General features: G+C 43.6%; 1 protein-coding gene across 10 annotated transcripts in view; it reads left to right on the top strand.

Annotated features, from left to right (window-relative positions):
* The window catches only part of MOV10L1 (Mov10 like RNA helicase 1), a 75,184-nt gene that overhangs the window by 8,327 nt on the left and 47,446 nt on the right, over nucleotides 1–19,411 (top strand). For 6 of the 10 annotated variants that reach the window (XM_065555048.1, XM_065555077.1, XM_065555053.1 and 3 more), the window contains exons 3-9: nucleotides 8,231–8,356; nucleotides 9,674–9,833; nucleotides 11,985–12,097; nucleotides 13,973–14,163; nucleotides 15,617–15,757; nucleotides 16,349–16,593; nucleotides 17,205–17,397. In XM_065555048.1, coding sequence (XP_065411120.1) covers nucleotides 8,231–8,356; nucleotides 9,674–9,833; nucleotides 11,985–12,097; nucleotides 13,973–14,163; nucleotides 15,617–15,757; nucleotides 16,349–16,593; nucleotides 17,205–17,397 — 1,169 coding nt within the window. The remainder of the gene's footprint in view (nucleotides 1–8,230; nucleotides 8,357–9,673; nucleotides 9,834–11,984; nucleotides 12,098–13,972; nucleotides 14,164–15,616; nucleotides 15,758–16,348; nucleotides 16,594–17,204; nucleotides 17,398–19,411) is intronic. The other 4 variants (XM_042844239.2, XM_005286102.5, XM_065555044.1 and 1 more) reach the window with 1 other exon arrangement.

Here is a 19,411-nt window from a genome sequence, read left to right on the forward strand (position 1 = left end):
TTCATCCTCTTCCTCTTCCTCATCTGACTCAAGTGAGAATGATTCTGGTGCATCAGGAACCGGCAGTCCTTCTCCGTGGGGTACTGGGAGTATAGCTGATGGAATGTTTGGATAATGCACAGTCCACTTTTTTTTCTTTGACACACCTTTCCCAACTGGAGGCACCATGCAGAAGTAACAATTGCTGGTATGATCTGTTGGCTCTCTCCAAATCATTGGCACTGCAAAAGGCATAGATTTCCTTTTCCTGTTCAACCACTGGCGAAGATTTGTTACACAAGTGTTGCAGCATATGTGTGGGGCCCACCTCTTGTCCTGATCTCCAATTTTGTAGCCAAAATAAAGGTGATAGGCTTTCTTAACCTTAGTGGTTATACTGCGCTTTTGTGATGCAAAAGTCACTTCACCACAAACATAGCAGAAGTTATCTGCCCTATTCACACAAGTACGAGGCATCTCTGCTCACTTTGGCTAAACAGAAATGTGTCCCTTTGCAAAATCAAACACTGACAAATAAGGGAGCACGACACTGTATGATTTCTAGAGCTGATATAGGGCAATTTGTTCAGCAGAGTGATGTAAACTTTGTTATGATTGCATCATCCATGACTTCTAGGAATAACATGATGCAATTCATATCATGTATGACGCAATACCAGCTTCAGATTGCATCATTCATTGTTTTGCCTAAAAAGCAAGTACTGTCCAAACCCGGTCATAGATATAGTCATAGATCCAGTCAAAGATGTATTTTAGTCATTTCTGGTTTAATTGAGATCCCTTCCCTTTATAACTCACTTATCCTTCGCCATTCCCAAGTCAAAGTCGTATATACTGACCCAATAGCATATCTTGAAAACTAGAGCCAATCAACAATTTTAAGCATCATTTTCTTTCTCAGTGACCCAGAATTAGTAAAGTTTGACTACATTTATTTCAGAAGCATTTTGGCTGTAGAGCAGTGTATTGTGCAATAGCTACTGCACAGTGGTATCTGATATATATCCATGTACTCTTATGGCCTACCATACCTTAGCATCTGAATGCTTGTAATGGTTATGGATGTAGTTGCACCTTTGACTCCTCTCTGAGGGTGCCTCTCCCCAAGGTGTTAGGCTTCTTTCATTCACCTGTCCTAGGATGGAATCCCCTGATTTTCCCCATTCTTAGACTGAGTCTTGGGCTACAGCCCCTTGTATATCAACCCTGATTACTCTACATGTGTGACTGGGCTTAGCACCCATAGCTTCCCTTCTGGAGCTATGACCAGTGACCAGAAAGCTTTCTTAAAATGCTGTTTAATCTCAACAGGAGGCACACAGCACAACATAAGAGAGCGGATTAAAACAATAAAATCGTCTATACCGGTGGTTCTCAAACTATGCATCGGGACCCCAAAGTGGGTCAGGACCCTGTTTTAATGGGGTTGCCAGGGCTGGCATTAGATTTGCAGCGTCCAAGACCAAAGCCCAAGCCCAACCACCTGGGGTCAAAGCCTGGGGCAGTAGCCTTTGGGCTTCAGTTTTGGCCCCACCAGGCTTTGGAACCCTCGCTGCCCCCCCCCCACGCCCAGGGCAATGGGGTTCAGTCCTGGGGTCATATAGTAATTTTTATTGTCAGAAGGGGGTCGTGGTGCAATGAAGTTTAAGAACCCCTTGTCTATACTCATATCTATCTTCCCTAAGACTTACTATTCCCTAAAGCAGAGTTCTCAACAGGGGGCCCATGAGCCCTTTCAGGGGGGCTGTGGGCCTCCATGGCTGAAACCCAGAGCCCAAGCCCCAGCGCCCCCCATGGGGCTGAAGCTGGAAGGTGTGGGGCTGAAGCCCCGATCCTCGGTGCACACTGCAGGGCTGAAGCCGGGAGGCGTGGGACCGAAGCCCCAAGCCTTGGTGCTCCCTGTGGGGCAGAAGCTCTGAGCCCATGCGCACATGGAGGGCTTTTCCTCTCCTCCCCAAACTGCAGAGCAAGAGCATGGCAGTCCCGGGGGCAGTTCCACACCTCTCCCTTCTCTCCCTCACCCCCCCCCCCATTTTCTCTCCTTGCCCCCTGGCCAGGTCGGAGGCAGTGCAGGGCAGCTGCTGCTCTGGCTGGTGCCATGGAGCAAGGAACAGCAGCATTCCCTCGTATCCTGCTGGTGCCCCGGGTTGAAGCTGTTCTTCAGCTCCCAGCCCCCTTTGCTCCCCCAGAGGCAGCTGGTAAGAGCTGCCTGGCTCCATGGCTGGCAGACCCCTCCAGGAACAGGGACTGCAGGGGAGTCCTCCCAGCACACAGCCCCTCTCCCTAGACCCTGAGGTTACACCCTCTCTGCACCCTGAGCTACCCCCTGCCCACACACAGCCCCAGCTACCCACTTCCTGTACCCTGAGCTACCCCCTGGCCACACACAGCCCTAGCCACCCTCTGTGTGCAAACAGCCCCAGCTACCCCCTCCCTGTACCTTGAGCTACCCCTTGTCTGCACACAGCCCCTAGCTACTCCCTCCCTGCTCCCTAAGCTGTGTTCAAACTTTTTGAGCTAAGCCCCCCACGCCTTTGAGTTTTTAATTTTTGGTTGCACCCTATCCCAACCCAGATAGGCTGGGTGGCCTGCTGAGGTGAGTCAGGGGCTGGAGGTGGCACTCCCTCCTGGACCCCCGCCATGCAGAGGTGGCTCGAGCCCTGCTGGCCCCTGCCCCCCACCCCCCAAATCGAAGTCAAACTATGTCTGTGTCAAAGGCCTGAGCCCCCCTTCCCCCCTTGGAGTTTTTATAGCATTTCGAGGGGGGATTCAGAGAGAAAAAGGTTGAGAACCCCTGCCCTAGAGCTTTGTAAGGCCTGACTGCTTCAGGCCTCCTTCATCGGGCCTGCCTGGGTCTTTCCGTGCCAACCTGTTTTGTTCTTCTGTGAACAGCTCACTGACACCACTCCCACCCTCTAAAAGTACTTTTTTTTTTTTTTTTAACTGTTTAGTATCCTTTTAATCTGTTCCAAAGCTTGGTTTAAAAAAAAAATCTTGTAACTCAGCTGGCACCTGTAAGTAGTGCCTTCTCAGCTTAATATTTCACACATTGTTTCTTAGCCCCCTTGAGATGTTCACCAGGTTACTTATCCAGGGCCGCTGTGTTGCCTTCCTCCTAATTTCTTAACAGCCTTGCTATTAAATTAAACACATATGTACACACAGTAAACATTCCAGTGACCAGTTACTGAGTACCTATAGCAGGGGTAGGCAACCTATGGCACGCGTTCCGAAGGCGGCATGCGAGCTGATTTTCAGTGGCACTCACACTGCCGGTTCCTGGCCACCGGTCCGGGGGACTCTGCATTTTAATTTAATTTTAAATGAAGCTTCTTAAACATTTTAAAAACCTTATTTACTTTACATACAACAATAGTTTAGTTATATATTATAGACTTATGGAAAGAGACCTTCTAAAAACATTCAAATGTATGACTGGCACGCGAAACCTTAAATTAGAGTGAATAAAGGAAGACTCTGCACACCACTTCTGAAAGGTTGCTGACCCCTGACCTATAGTATCTCAAGAAGAACAGAAGTACTTATGGCACCTTAGAGACTAACACATTTATTTGAGCATAAGCTTTCATGGGCTACAGCCCACTTCTTCAGATGCATAGAATGGTACATATAGTAAGGATATATATATATATATATATATATATATATAGGGTTACCATCCGTCCGTATTTCCCCGGACATGTCCGGCTTTTGCATCTCTAAATAGCCGTCCGGGAGGAATTGGTAACAAGGTTAAAATGTCCAGGGTTTTTTTTCTCCCTCGCCTCCCTCCCTCCCTCCCTTCCATACAGAGTGCGGCTGCTGATTGGGCGGCTGGGCTGATTGAGCCGCTCCCATTGGCCTCCAGCAGTCAGAGCCCTCCCCTGCTCCCCCCCTCCCTCTGTCTGCAGCCCTGTGTAACACACAAACCGACCCACCGGGCAGCGTGTTTTGCCTACATGTGGAGCCAGAACGGTAAGGGAAGTCTGGGGGGGGGCAGTCAGGGAGCGGGGGAGGGTTGGATGGGTCCCCGGCCTCCACCTGCCACCACCCCTGCGCGTCCCCCTCTCCCTGACTGCCTCTCCCTTGCCTGCTTGTACTGCCAGAGCCAGCAGCAACTGCTGTCTGCTGCCCCCGGGTCCTAGCGTCCCCATCCACTAATGGGAAGACTGGCTGCCCTTACCCTGCCCTTCCATCCTAGCCCTGAGCCTCTCCAATGCCCCAAACACCTCAGCCCCAGCCCTCATCCCCCCCCGCACCCTAATCCTCTGCCCCAGCCCTGAGCCTCCTCCTGCATCATGAACCCCTCATCCTCAGACCCACAGCCCTCACCCCTGCATCCCCTCCTATTCCCAAACTCCCTCCCAAACCCCCTCCCCCCTTCCCACACACCCCCTCCTGCCCTCAAACTCCCTGCCAAAGTCTGCACCCCCTCCCTTTGCACCGCGTCCCCCCCCCCAAACTCCATCCCAGAGCCTGCACCCCTCGCCCCCTCCTGCATACCCACCCCCTGCCCCAGCCCGGAGCCTGCACCCAGCACCCTAATCCCCAGCCCAGGACCTGCACCCCAGACCACCTCCCCCCCACCCAACCCCCCTCCCAGAGCCTTAGGTGCGGGGGGGTTCTGGGCACCACCAAAACTTCTACAACCCTGCCATCCATACGAGTGGATAAGGGTTGGGGCAGTCAGGGGACAGATAGGGTCCTAGGGGGGCAGTTAGGGTGAGGGGTTCTCAGCAGGGGGCAGTCAGGGGACAAGAAGCAGGGGGGTTGGGGTTCTGAGGGGGGCAGTCAGGGTGGCAAGTGGGAGGGAGTGGCTGGGGGCGGGGCTAGGGCAGGGCTCCCCCCCCCCGTGCTCTCTTTTTTTGATTGTGGAAATATGGTAACTCTAATATATACATACAGAACATGAAAAGGTGATTCATACAAGGTACCTGCCTCTAAATGCCTTTCTTTCATATGTAAACCCACCCTACTCTGCAACACTAGCAGGAAATTTTGATCAGTTGCCAGCAGTAACTTAGGATGGATTTCCAGTCATAGTTGTTTTGTGGAGGGTGTATTGCACTGTGGTAGTGAATCCCCACCCTTGAAGCTTGGGACGAGCCTTTTCTGTGACTCTTATGGACCTTCTGAACTACCATTTGATTGCAGCATATGTTCTGAGATCATACCACTTAACATTCTTTAACCCTCATTGTATGTTCAGACTCACTTTCTAATTCCCAAATTATTTTTCATAGTGGGTATGCCATCTTAATACGAGGTGGTGTTCCATGAGAGAAATACTCTTTATGATTGTATAGAATCCCTATAGAAACTACAGCAGTTGCTTGCCTGAAAATGTCATATTTGGTATGTGTTTAGGATGATATTTTGAAAAGTACATGGCGTTGGCCAGACTCTTCTCCCATTTAAGTCAATGGCCATTAATTCCAGTGGTAGAGTTGACTAACACTAATTGCTTTTGAAAATACCTCCTTTTCTGTATTTTTTAGCTCTCAGTGCAATAAATACTATCTTACCGCCTTAGTACAGTAACTCCTCGCTTAACGTTGTAGTTATGTTCCTGAAAAATGCGACTTTAAGCGAAACGATGTTAAGTGAATCCAATTTCCTCATAAGAATTAATGTAAATGGGGGGGGGGGCTAGGTTCCAGGGAAATTTTTCACCAGACAAAAAACTATATATTATATAGATATACACACAGTATACGTTTTAAACAAACAGTTTAATACTGTTCACAGCTATGATGATTGTGAAGCTTGGTTGAGGTGGTGAAGTTAGCGGATGGAAGAGGGAGGGATATTTCCCAGGGAATGCCTTGCTGCTAAATGATGAACTAGCACTCAGCTGAGCCCTCAAGGGTTAACACATTGTTGTTAATGTAGCCTCTCACACAAGGCAACACGAACACAAGGGAGGGGAGACAGCATAGCAGATAGAGACAGACACACATCTTGTTTGTGGGAGAGAGATGCACACTGCCCCTTTAAGTAAGCTGACCCACTCTGAAGTGCATTGTCTTTTAAGTGGATCAGGAAGTTGAGACAGCAGCTGATGCCCCAAGCTCTCCCTGTCTCTCTCCGTCCGTGTCTCCTCCCTGCTCTATATGGAGAAGGGATAAGCGGGGTGCAGGAGCGGGGGGAGGGGACACCCTGACATTAGCGCCCCACCCTTCCCCCCCTGCACAGCAAGCAAGAGTCTCTGGGAGCAGCTGCAAGGCAGAGGGCAGGAGCAGCACATGGCAGTGCGGGGAGGGACAGCTGAACTGCCAGCAATTGATAGCCTGCTGGGAACTTAGGGGAGTGGGGGGCTGCCAGTCCACCCTGGTTACAAGCCCCCACCAGCTAGCTGCAATGGACAGCTTTTCCTGCAAGCAGTGTATAAGGCAGGCAGCTGCCAAACGACGTTAGAAGGGAACATTGCACAACTTTAAACAAGCATGTTCCCTAATTGATCAGCAACGAAACAATGTTAACTGGGATGACTTTAAGTGAGGAGCAACAGAGTCCTGTGAGACTAACCAGTTAGTCTTAAAGGTGCCACAGGACTCTCTGTTGCTTTTTACAGTTCCAGACTAACATGGCTACCCCTCTGATACTTTAAGTGAGGAGTTACTGTATTAGTTTGACTAAATGGATTTCTCTAAGTGAAAACTAAAGGAAAGTCCTGCAAATGTTCATCCAATAAAATAATGCTGCTGACTAAGGGCTTCTCAGATGCATATTGGCATACATACTTACAAAAAGTGTAATAAGTAAGGGTTTGAGGTCTGCCAATCTCCTAATAATAATAAAAAATAAATAAATAATCATAAATAATAAATAAATAAATTCCTAACTCCATTTTGCACCAGCCTGACAACTCTGAATGTTTGCTGGGATACTGCAATTCATACCGGGGCTGTAAAGGCCCTGCAACAAATCAGAGAAGAATTTCCCTGGCACAGACATGGCATAGGGCTACCATAAACAGGCCTGTATTGGATGCATCACAAGCCCCAGTGCTGGCTGCCTCCAAGAGGAGATGGGGAGATGGAACCATCCATAGGCTGCCAGGGATGGTTAAAGTATCTCCCTGGACTGCCTAAATTATTCTGGGGCCATGAAGCAGCCTGGAACCAAGAAAATGTCTTAAAGACACCTTTGCCTTTTCTTCCCCAGGACTACAAGTTCTGTGCTTTGTCTCTTGGAGGTGCAGCACAGAATCTCCCCCTCAGAGTTTAACCTATATAAAACTAATATTTGTCAGAAATGTGGATATGGAAACATAGCTTAAACCCATATCTACACACACATACCGATATGGTACAAGTTCTGCTATTGTAGGGCATGGCAGTATCCCCCCACCCCCCTTTTTTTTCCTTTCTTCAAGTTATGCATTTTTCTTTCCCTTTCTCTTCAAAAACACTTATTATCCTAATGTGGAATTAACTGTGGAAACACTACCAAAATCAAATTTCTTCTTGTCTTACACTTTATTTTCTGCTTGTTTTGTTTCCACAACAGTCTAGATTATTCCTTTTCTACTTCTCACAGTTTTGGTTTTGATTTGGGAGAGAGAAATTAGTGACTGTAAGAGTGATAGTGAGTTTATGAGCTTAAATTTTTGATGATCTCTAGTGAATGCGATGCTTTTGAAAGATGTTGGTTTAACAAAGATGAAATCCTCTGCCTTACCACTGAACAAATACAGTACTGACTGCGATGGTAGCAAGAGTCTAATTTTCCTCTCATTTATACTGCTTGTTTGTAGTTTGACAAGAGGTTGGCCTTAAAGATTTCCTCCAATATTTTATCTCCTTTTTAAATCCTTTTGGACAGACTTTGGATTGCAGCACTATCTTCTTTTTTCCCTTCTGTGAGAGGATTCAAGAGGCTCCTACGACCTGTCAAAGCCTGTCCTTTGACTAATTTCTGTGATGCACTAAACTCTTCTGCTGGGTCTTTGAGCTTGTTGTCTCTGCACGCTTCACCTCCTGGGATGTGCAGTTGCTGAAAATTTAAGGCCTCTTTGGTGCTCCCACTAAGCCACGATCAGCCTTTTAAAGGGACACTGTCAAGTCATATAATTTTTATGTAAATAGCTTTTTAGATGGTTATGATCCTGTAACCCTTCAGAAAATGAAAACTGATTTTTTTGTCTTGAAACCTGCATGCTTTCTCCAGTGTTCCAACCCTCCTCTACATGCTCATTTCTAAGTAAAACAATAAAGTTTGTTTACAGATCCTGTTAGTTCCTGTGCCCCAAATTGGTGATAACCCAGCAGTGCCTGAACATGATCAAAGTCTACCTGCATTCCCTTTTATTCACTTTAAAAGAAAACTGTGTGATGGGATATTTATTACATATGTGAGTTTTTATTATATCACTGTTTAATAATAAAATATATTTAATTTTGCTTTCCTTAAAGTAATCCCATATCTCTTTACTTCCACAATACCTGCTTGAGTATTTTCCCCCATCTAGTCCTTTTGCTTGCTCTGACCAATTTCTCCTACACTGTGCAGTTTCCTCATATATACCCAGACACAGTTTATTGTGAGAGTCTAGCACCAACTGCTGCTTGGAGGTGTAAGGGGCTTTTGGACAGTGACCTCAGTAACTATTACTCTTGAGGTGAGAAGGGGGCTTATGAGTGCTGGAGGCCTCCTTGAAGAGAGGGGGGAATTCTTGTGGGATGAAGGAACTCTCCTGATATATCAGTGAGTTGTGTGGTGGGGACTTTGGTCTAGTGACAACAGTGACTCCTTGGAAGCAAGAGCATTGTTCTTAAAGCTGCTGCTGCTGCTGCTTAGCCCTTGTAGGGAGAATTTCTCTCAGGCCAGCGATTCCTAACTCTGCCCTAAGCTTCCCAAATAATTAAGGAATCATTACTGCTTCCATGGGTCAGGCAGCTAAGGAGCCTATGGTATCTGCTCCTTTCTTCTAGCACATCAGGAAACTGGTTGTATTTACATGACCCTTCTCAGGCTGACATTTTGCAAACACCAGCCTGGAGCTGTTTCCCTGCCTAATAAAACGAAAGAGTACATTTTAAAAGAATGGGGGTAAAAAACTCCATGAATTTAAAATTACCAATTGTCACTTGAAAGTCCTTTACATTTTTTTTTTATAGTGTATAAAGTGATGACAAATGGTAAGAATTCTTGAGTTTGCTAATTCGCAGAATGGGAAACGCTTTAGCTTCAGTCATTTTTTGCACAAAATTAGTAAATGTTTGAAAACAAATTCTCTCCCAACCTGCCAGGAGACCCTGTAAGATACTGCCTTGATTTTAAAGTGAGATGGGCAAGCAGATTAAAGAGTTGATAGATTAATGAACAATAATAATAAATATCCGCACTGGTGCAACTAGTTGAAACAAAAGTTTGTGACAGTGAAGTTCCTTACCACCTTTATATCATTGTTACTGCTAGTGATTCCTTTTGTTTTTATAGTATTTTTAATCTTTTGTGGTGGGGGGAGGCATGAGTTTTTTGACAACTAAAACGGGTATATAATCCTGTAAATAGTGGTTTTGGTTGGCTATAAAATGTAGTTTAAAATACTTGAAATCTGGTACATCACATGGGGCATCTTGAGTGTATTTTTAACTTTGCTGCCAACCTAATCATTTGTGAAGTAGAAATATCAGCTATGGGAATATTGTATTTTTGCACACTTTAGGTAGAAGCTGTCTCAGACAAATGGGAAAACTATAGCAGTCCTACTTACGACTCTTCTGAATTAAAAACTAAAATGTTAACTGGCAATATTACATCTCTTACTGAAGATGGTGGCTATATTAATAGGACAACTTCTTTCTCCATGGACCGGGTTTGTGAAGGTATGACTTGGAAAAAAAATCTTGATAGCCATTTTAATGGTCTCGAAAGTCTTGTGTGTTAAGTGTCTAGTGCACGTTACAAGAATTTATATTTCAAATAGCAGATAATCCGTATTAGAGTAAAAGTAATAACTGGGATGAAGACAGCTATTTTTTTTCATATTTGTGAGTGTTGTAAACTGAGCTCTAAATCACTTTAATTGAAAGTAGGCTTTCTTTATGTGAGAGGTAATTTCTTCTCACAGTAGGTATAGCCCACCCTTTCTCATTTTAAATATAGAGAAATTAGTGAAATTTAATACGTCTTTGAAAATAAACATGTTAGTATATAAAAAGGATTGACTCCTAACTCTGGTACAGAGTGTCCCACACATTTCATTTTAAAACCCTATTTTCAGGCAGGGTTTTACACTTATCCAAAAAAAAAAAATGTTGCTACAGGCTGAAACTTGCTGTAAAAGGCCCCTTCCTGAGGGAATGCAGCTGTGTGATTTCATAATTATTGCATTCAATGTAGAATCTACACCTCTACCCTGATATAACGCTGTCCTCGGGAGCCAAAAAATCTTACCGTGTTATAGGTGAAACCGCGTTACGTCGAACTTGCTTTGATCCGCCAGAGCGCGCAGCCCCGCCCCCCTGGAGCGCTGCTTTACCGCGTTATATCCGAATTCATGTTATATTGGGTCACGTTATATCGGGGTAGAGATGTATCTCTTTCAGGTGCTATTTTGCACTCCTGTAACTTAAACTTTTAAAATAATGTATATCTAATAATTAGGATTATTTTATTTTTTTAATTTGTGGCTAAAATTTAGCCAGATTTACAATACATAAGTTGTAGTCCAAAGTCTGTTCATCTTTGTTTTATCACTGTGTGACTCCTGAAGTTTACTGTTGACTAGTAGTAAAGCTGTAACACAAGTAAAAGTATTAAGTATGTGAAGCTATGGCTACACGACAGCTTAAGTCGACATAAATTATGTCATTTAGGGGTGTGAAATAGCCACCCCCCTGAACGACATAATTTATGTTGACTTAACGTTGTCCATACTGATGCTTATGTCAGTGGGAGAGCTTCTCTTGCCAACATAGCTACCGCTGCTTGCAGGGGCGGGTGTGTGTGTGTGTGCAGGGGCTGGATTAATTAAACTGACAGGAGAGCGCACCTCCGTTGTTTTAGAGCAGCTACACTAGACAGCATACAGGGGCACAGCTGCAAGCTCTCTAGTGTAGCCATAGCCTGAGGTTGATGATGCTTTGGCCTTTAAACAACTCCCCTATCAGTGATTAGCAAATGTTGTGACTTTCTTTGGATCACAGTTTGTTCAGAGATCTTTTCATTGTTGCTAGCCATCTGAAAGCTTTTAAATTGTAAAATTAAATTACATTTTAATTAATCTTCATTGCTTACTGCGATGAACATTTAAAAAAAATCTTATTTCAGACACCTAGTAAAATTCAGTAGCTATTTTTTTTTTAAAACAAGCTTTAAAATCCTCTGTGTGGACAGCTCTGCATAGGCTTCATGCTGCTGGCTGACATGACAGCTTGAACAGTGAATGTTTCTCCACAAAGTAGGGTGGGCTATCCAAAGCCACCTGTGTAGACACTTGGCGCCTCCATGTAGCTGTACTGACTTCAGTGGAGTTCTGTACAGATGTAGGTGGCTTCCTGTGCAGAACTTGTTGCCAGATTAGGGCCAACATTTGTGTCTTTAGAATGGTACTCCTCAATCTGTGTTAAGTATTAAAGACAAAGGTTGATCCCTAGCAAGTGTAGCTTATGAATTAAATTCCCCCCTCCCCTGTCAAAAAGTTGGTGCACTCCCAGTGAAGTCTCAGCCTGTTGCAACAGTCCATCAGGCAACAGGGTGGGAGCTCAAGGGCCTGATTTTTGGTAGACACAAAAAATAAAACAAAGTTAAAATTAAGTGCTGAAGTTCTCTGTATCTCCTGTTACGTGTAGCACTCAATATATAGTGCTGTAATAAGTATACTTTTAACACATTTTAGCAGGTAACTTTAAAGTTCCTTAAATTATGTCAAATCAAAATGCCCTCTTATAGCAAAAACACTACACACTTCCACAAAGTTACACAACTGTCTTTTTATGACAACTTAACTTGCAAAAATGTCACTGTTTTTGTAGGCTTCGAACCTTGTAAAGGTGACTGGGTGCAAGCTGAATATTTTATTAACCCAACAACATGGAGCAGTGAAGCAGTTTCTGTAAAGCCACTGAGATATAAGCGAGTGGACAAAGTATGTATTTTGCATATTGCTCTTGGCATTTGGCAGAGGAACATTCACGCTGTACTGTGGGAGGAAAAATGTCTGCTTATCTTAGTAGGTCTACTATAGTATTGATAGTGCCCTTTGTTTTCAGTTTTTATTGTATTTATTTTTTCCCGGGAATTTATCGGTGTTTATTACTACAACAAAAACCACTGAAAATCGGTGCAAAAAACTATTCATTTTTCTAGGTAAATATCGGGATTTATTTTGGTGGATGTAAGGATGGGGGGGAAGTATTCAGTAGATTAATGCTTTGAACGGAATTCAGTGTGGTTTGCTGCAGAACTAAAACAGAACTCAAAACACAATGCCACCTTTGAGTTTAAGAAAACAATACATCTCTAATCCCTAAATAAAACTTTGAATAATGTTGAAACCATTATCTGCTAACAGCTTGAAATGTGTACACGGTAGGCGTAAGATTTATCATTATGTTCAGATGTGCATGCACTTCAGAGCTTGCGTGGGTGCCTGTTTGTTTATTGTGTGTATCTTCCATACTAATACAGAACCTTACTTCAACAGGCAGCTTTGCATATACACACAGACTAATGTATTATCGTAATACATATATCTCATGCAATGTATTGTATTTTCCTAGTAAAACAAGTTATTTTTTATATTTTTGAATGATACAAAAGTAGGGTGAAAATCAGGGGAACAAATAATAATTTTTGTAAAACACAGGTTTGGGGGGGGGGGTTTGGTTTAAACTGAAAATGAAGAGGCTTAAGTATTTGACAAGTATTCAGCTAAAAGATAAAAGAAAATTAAATTCATTCTAATGCTCATGAGTTGATATGGGATTATTTCTAAAACAAAGTTGGGGGAGAGGTGAATCTTAAATGTGTTGTGGGGAATTTTGTTGATTTTATTGGTTGGCTTTTGTGGTTTTAGCTACCAACCACTTGTTGAGAAATACCCAAAGCATCCTGTCATACACAGACTTGCTCATAATTCAAACATCTATACTTACACTTACACTTGATCCAGAACTAATGAATATCATTATTCAAATGCTGTGCTTATTATTATGTTTGCTTTAAAAGTCTTCCAAGCGCTCTGGGTTATAAAAGGACGCTTGTCTTTTTTGGTGAGTGAAAATGTTACTATTCCTTCTTGAGTCACCACATATCCAGTATATCCACAAATAAGTCTTTACAGGTGTTAAGTCAGTTGAGTGTCCAATTAAAAGATAAAACTGTCAGCTTACCAAACTGGTGAAAAGTTTTAGGTTTTACTGTTCTCTCATTTCCATTACTTCCATGGAAGGGTGAGGGAACTCTTCGATGGGTATGGTATCTTGAAGCTCAATAGCCAGCCATAAATGTATTATAGCATACGGTTAAAGCATGATTTTTACCCTGCACATGTAATTGCTTGTGTTTGGGTACTTTTAAATTTAAGGAAACACTGTAGTGATTACTACCTTACCCTCTTTCATAGAAATATTGCCTACTAAATCTGTAGACGTTCTGTGAAATGCCTAGGATTCAGTTTTCTTCAATTATAAACATATTTGATACATATACTATTCTGTGATGATTGTTTTAAAACAGGGATTCTCAAACTGGGGGTCGGGACCCCTCAGGGGTTATGAGGTTATTACATGGGGGGTCGTGAGCTGTCAGCCTCCACCCCAAACCCCGCTTTGCATCCAGCACTTATAATGGTGCTAAATATATTTTAAAAGTGTTTTTAATTTAAAAGGGGTGTCGCACTCAGAGGCTTGCTATGTGAAAGGGGTCACCAGTACAAAAGTTTGAGAACTACTGTTTTAAAAGTTACTACCTAAGCCAATTAAGCATGTGACATGCAATAAGACTTGTGTAAATGTTACAGGTTCGTATTTCCAGTGTTTGTGGAAGAATTGGCGTAGTAGATGACAGTATATTTTTCATTCTGGATTCTCTGAGACTTCCTGATGGTTATTCACCTCGTAGACATGACCTGGTCAATGTGGTGGTTGTGGAGAGTAACCAGTCATGTTACATTTGGAGAGCACTCTGCATGGCTCCCTCAGACAAGAATGGGTAACTTCTCATGTTTGAAGTTAAACATAACTCTTTTTTTAGAAGGGAAAGGAAATAACATGATTTATCCTCCCACAACTTTTTAAACCTGTTTTTAAAAACCCTCATTGAGCCCTAGTAGGAGGTTCATTCTGATGACCATGGTTCAGTTTAAATTGGTTTATAGGGACATGCTGCAGAACTGTGTTCATCACCTTGAAATGCTTCCCGTAGCACTATGTCCTACTAACGGTCACTTGTGACAGCAACACTATACAGCTGTTTTGGTGTCCCTAAAACTCCTGCTTATATTCTTGATATTCTGTACTACCATGCAATTCATTTGTATTCTTCCTTATTTTGTTTTCTAAATTTGTCATTTCTTTTATTTCTGGATGAAGTCCATAGTACTAAACTACTGCTTTAATTATCTGTTTTTAAAAATAGAGCTTATGGGTTGTCTTCTACTTGCCAATTTTAGCATATTCCCCAGTATCGTAAAGGGTAGGGATGAATATCTGTCCACTGTCACAGCAGTGGGAGACATCTAGTGGGGGTTGAGTGCAATTTAAAAAACAAAAACTTTTTTATTAAAGAAAAGCTGCACTGATTTTTTTTCTTCAGTTGCCTTAGATAACTACAGAAAATTCATTTCAATCAGAATATGTAATTTCAGGTATTTTTCATTACTGCTTTGAAATTTCCCTCAATATGAGTTGAACATCTTTGTAATACTGAGGGTGGAAACTGTAATTTTTACTGATAATTTAGACATAGCCAGATAATTTAGACATAGCCAGAGTTGCAGTCACTGATACTGATGGGGAAACTGCAGGTGGGGGTATTTTTGATTTTGGTGTGGGTTGCATGTTACTTTTTTTTTTTTTTTTTTAAGTTTAGGCTGACCTCAGCAGTCACCTTTAAAATGTTGTAGACATACATAAAGGGACTCCCATGAAGCCAGCAGCAGAAGAAGGAAACTTATGAGAATTGTCCCAACCCAGTCATTTCACTTTGTACCCGATTCTAAAGCTGCTCCTGGCAATGCACCATAAGAAGTTGCTCATGGAAAAACTGCTCTGTTTGCTGATTTTGGGGCCTGGTTTAACTCCCAGTGAAGTCAATAGGTGTCATCCCATATACTTTAGTGGGAGTTGGACCAGGCCTTTGAGGGTGGGTAGGTTGGTTCCAAGCCATTACAGGCTACATCCAAGATTTTTGACCTCTCTAAAGAAAGGCTGTGTGGGTGTAATACATACATATTTTTTAAAATCATTGCTTCCCCTAGTAAATGTAACTGGATAGCTCGGGGGTCATGGTAGATGGCTGAGAAAGCATTTTGGGACTTCTATACTCAAACACTGAGGAAAATACTTAAGTTTTTTGGATCTTTAAATGTAATATTTATTTTTATATTTTCCTGAGTCTACCCACATAACTTTGATTCAACACAGTGTCATTATGACTTTTACAGACTATCTGCCACTAGTGAAATGAACTTGGATGAGTCATATGAAAATTTAATGAGAGACAAAGGAGGACTGGAGGTGTCAAGAATGACTAACTTTGGAACGCTTAAGCTAGGGGAGAGTAAAAACATGGTCATTTGGATAGAGTAAGCTCTCTAAATTATTCTCTTAACGGTTTCCCTTTTGACTGTGCTATTTCTTCTTCTTCTTCCATTCCTGACACTCTAAATTTCAGACCTTGAACATATCTAACGTTCCCTTTTTTAAAGAGGGAGAGACAGTATCAAAGTTGAGTCGCATCCATGTTGCTCACCTTAATGGTCACCATTAAACAGTCAACCTTTACCAATAGCTGGCACGTCATGGACTCTGTTCCAACAGTTATTTCCTAGTCTAAATACAGAGGAATATTGTATAACCTCTGTTGATCTGCTATGCTGTACTAGAACCTAATCCCTGGGTCCTACTTGCATTAGCTTATATTAAAACTTCACAGATAACTTAATCCTCTGGTATCCTTTTATTTTATTTTATTATTTATTTATTTATATTTGTCTTACTTTAGTTATCCTGAAAATTCTTCTCAATGGAGTTGATATGCATGCCACACTTCAGTGAGGGTGGATGTATTGGAGTGTAACTGAATTTGATTCTGTCTTGATTTGTGTGTTCTGTGTTGCAAGTAACCTCTTTTTCTCAGAAATGTTATTTACAGATAACTGTTTAATTACTTCTAGGAATAAGGGAAATGTACCACATTCCTTAATCAGCTGCAGACTAGCTGGCTGGGAAAAAGAGAAGCAGTTTAGCTTTCAGTTGCCTGAAAAAGGCCAGAAGACTCCAACAGCATTTTTGTCACCATCTGTTCCTGTGAAACAAGAGAATTTGTCAAAAGGGAGCATCAATTCACTCAATAACAGTAGAGAACCTATGTGCCAGCCATTGAATAACGCATTTGTTATGAATAATGGAACCCTACCGGGTATGTGTGAGATAATCATACACATATGTAATGTCTAACTCTTTAAAGGCCTGTATGTTCCTTCAGTAGGACCTTGCATGCCCCACTTGTCAGTAAATAAGAACGTAAGAATGGCCATATTGGGTCAGACTAATAGTCCATTTAGCCCGGTATCCTGTCTTCCAACACTGGCCAGTGCCAGATGCTTCAAAGGGAATGAATAGAACAGGGCAGTTATCAAGGATCCCTCCTCTGTTGTCCAGTCCCAGCATCTGGCAGCCAAGGCTTAGGGACACCCAGCACAGGGGTTGCATCCCTTACCATCTTGGCTAATAGCCATTGATAGAACTATCCTCCATAAATATATCTAATTCTCTTTTGAATCCACTTAGTTTTCACTTGAACTTGTTGCCAGGGGAAGTTGTTGAACAGGTTAACTGTGCATTGTGTGAAAAAGTACTTCCTTTTGTTTGTTTTAAACTTGCTGCCTATTATTTAATTGGGTGGCCCCTGGTTCTTGTGTTTATGTGAAGGGGTAAATAACACTTTCACTTTCTCCACACCATTCATAATTTTATAAACCTCTGTCATACAGTAATTAAAGCTTACTGTGATCTGTCTGTTTACTACAGAAGGAATTAATCCTAAGGATCCAGATTTAGCAAAAGAGAATGAAGATCTTGGTAACAGAGAAGATGAAAATCTGTACAGTGGAGAAAATGGACAAAATGTGGAAGAACAGCCAACAGTTGAGACAGAAGCTAGTGGGGAAATCTTTATACCGCCTAATGGAAAGACTTCCATTGTGATCATATGCACCGCAGTGTATGTGTGGTTTTGTTCTTTTTAAGCTGCTCTGCTGAAGGAAGCTTAAGGATGAGATATTACCTAGGCACTTCCCATTGCAGTCAGTTGGAGAAGTGCATGTGTATATGTGAAGGCAGAATTGGTCCAATCCTTTTTGAACTTACAAGGCAGCAACATAATACTTTAATTTTTAGGTCAGTCTGCCTTTTAAACATCTAGTTCTTCTTCGAGTGCTTGCTCATATCCATTCCCATGTAGGTGTGTGAATACCGCGTGTACAGTCGCCAAAAGATTTTTCCCTCAGTGGTATCCGTCAGGTCGGCTCCAGCAACCCCTCAAGTTGCATCCTCATGGTGCTGAATATAGGGGCCTGCTGACCCGTTGCCCCCTCGGTTCCTTCTTTCTGCCTTTGATGGTTGCTGGAACTGCTCATTCCTGCTCTGCAAGTCCTCCCCAGTGGACTTTTCTTGTGCTTCTTGTACTTTTTCCTGTAAAAAGTTATAGAAAAGTTTAGTAGTTAATGTTACAGTTAGTAATAGTTGTTAGTGTAGTGAAGGACCCCACTTAACTGGGTTCTTTCCCACCCAGGCACCGGGGCATGCCTTGGTTTCCGGGGTGTAAGCCGTGTGAGCTTGCCATAAATTTATGCCTTTCGGTCACCCCCACTCTAGTTGTCTCAGATTTTTGGGTGAATCTCGCCTGTGTGATTGGGGCAGGATCTGTAGAGGTTTTAAGCCCTGGACTCAAGGAAAGGGAGCAGAGGCTAAAATTCCTCTTAATGGAGGTGGCTCTTCATCCTTCTTGGAGCCAGGTCACTCCGACTCGGCACCACAAGGTGCATGCTGGCTTCCATGGGGGACAGGCACTGCATCCCGGCCTCCCCGGCACTGAGGCAAGATTCCTCGTTGGTATGGCATGACTCCACAATTTGCTGGTATAGAGGAGGTTGGTACAGGAGAGTGCACGGGCATCACTCCCACTCCCTGGTCCCGTGCAAGAAGAAGCGGAAAACTGATAGGGGCACTCCCCTACCCCGAAGCCCACCGGCCATAAAGACTCCAGCAGAGTGACACCCATGCAGGGTCACTTGGGCTCAACAAGTGTTGCTGCAGCACCATTGACTCCTGCCACAGAAAGGGAACCATCAATTCTGGTGCTATAGGAACACGGGAATGGCACTCCTGTCCACACTACAGGCATTCTGGGCAGCACGGGTCTGATGTCCCTCTTGGTGTTACCGTCGCCACCTAGATGTGAGCCAGCACCAGAGACAAGAGCAGTTGTGACACTGAGGCAAGTACTGTCAAAAGCAGTGGTTCTCAGACTTTTGTGTGCTGGTGACCTCTTTCACACAGCAAGTCTCTGAGAACGACCCTCCCCTCCCCCCCCCCCCCAAATTAAAAACACTTTTTTTATATTTAACACTATTATGAATGTTGGAGGTGAAGCGGGGTTTGTGGTGGAGGCTGACAGCTCACGACCCCTCACGTAATAATCTAGTGACCCCCTGAGGGGTCCTGACCCCCAGTTTGAGAACCCGTGGTCAAAAGGGAAGCCGGTGATGATGCAGCATCCCCATCCCGGCATTGCTCACCGTCCGGCATCGCACCCCCCATAGTGTCCAAGGAGTGAATCCTCAGCATCTGACTCAGAACCTGAGTCCTATGTCTCAAGAAAGAGCCAGCACGGATTGCACTAATGGTACTGGATGGACGAGATGAGCCAGGGACTCCCACTCGTGGGCTGGCCAGTGCAATGGCAGGTGCCGATACAATGGCCCTTCTGGACTCATTGGGCATTTCATCAGGCTCAAGGTCCTCAGTCAAGGAGATCATACTCGGTAGCTTTGGAGTGTTGAGCCCCGCTACCACCACCACCTCTAACAGTCCAGGCACAGGATCAAGGCACCGAGCTTGGTGCCGTGCTCCAGGGACCAGTACCATGGGCCCCATCAGGACTGGATGGACAGGAACAAGAGCTAGTCCCGATCTTAGGATCCTCCTCTTTCTCACCAGACAAGGCAGTTTCAGGA

The sequence above is a fragment of the Chrysemys picta genome, chromosome 1 (genome assembly GCF_011386835.1).
Source record: "Chrysemys picta bellii isolate R12L10 chromosome 1, ASM1138683v2, whole genome shotgun sequence".
Taxonomy (NCBI): Eukaryota; Metazoa; Chordata; order Testudines; family Emydidae; genus Chrysemys; species Chrysemys picta.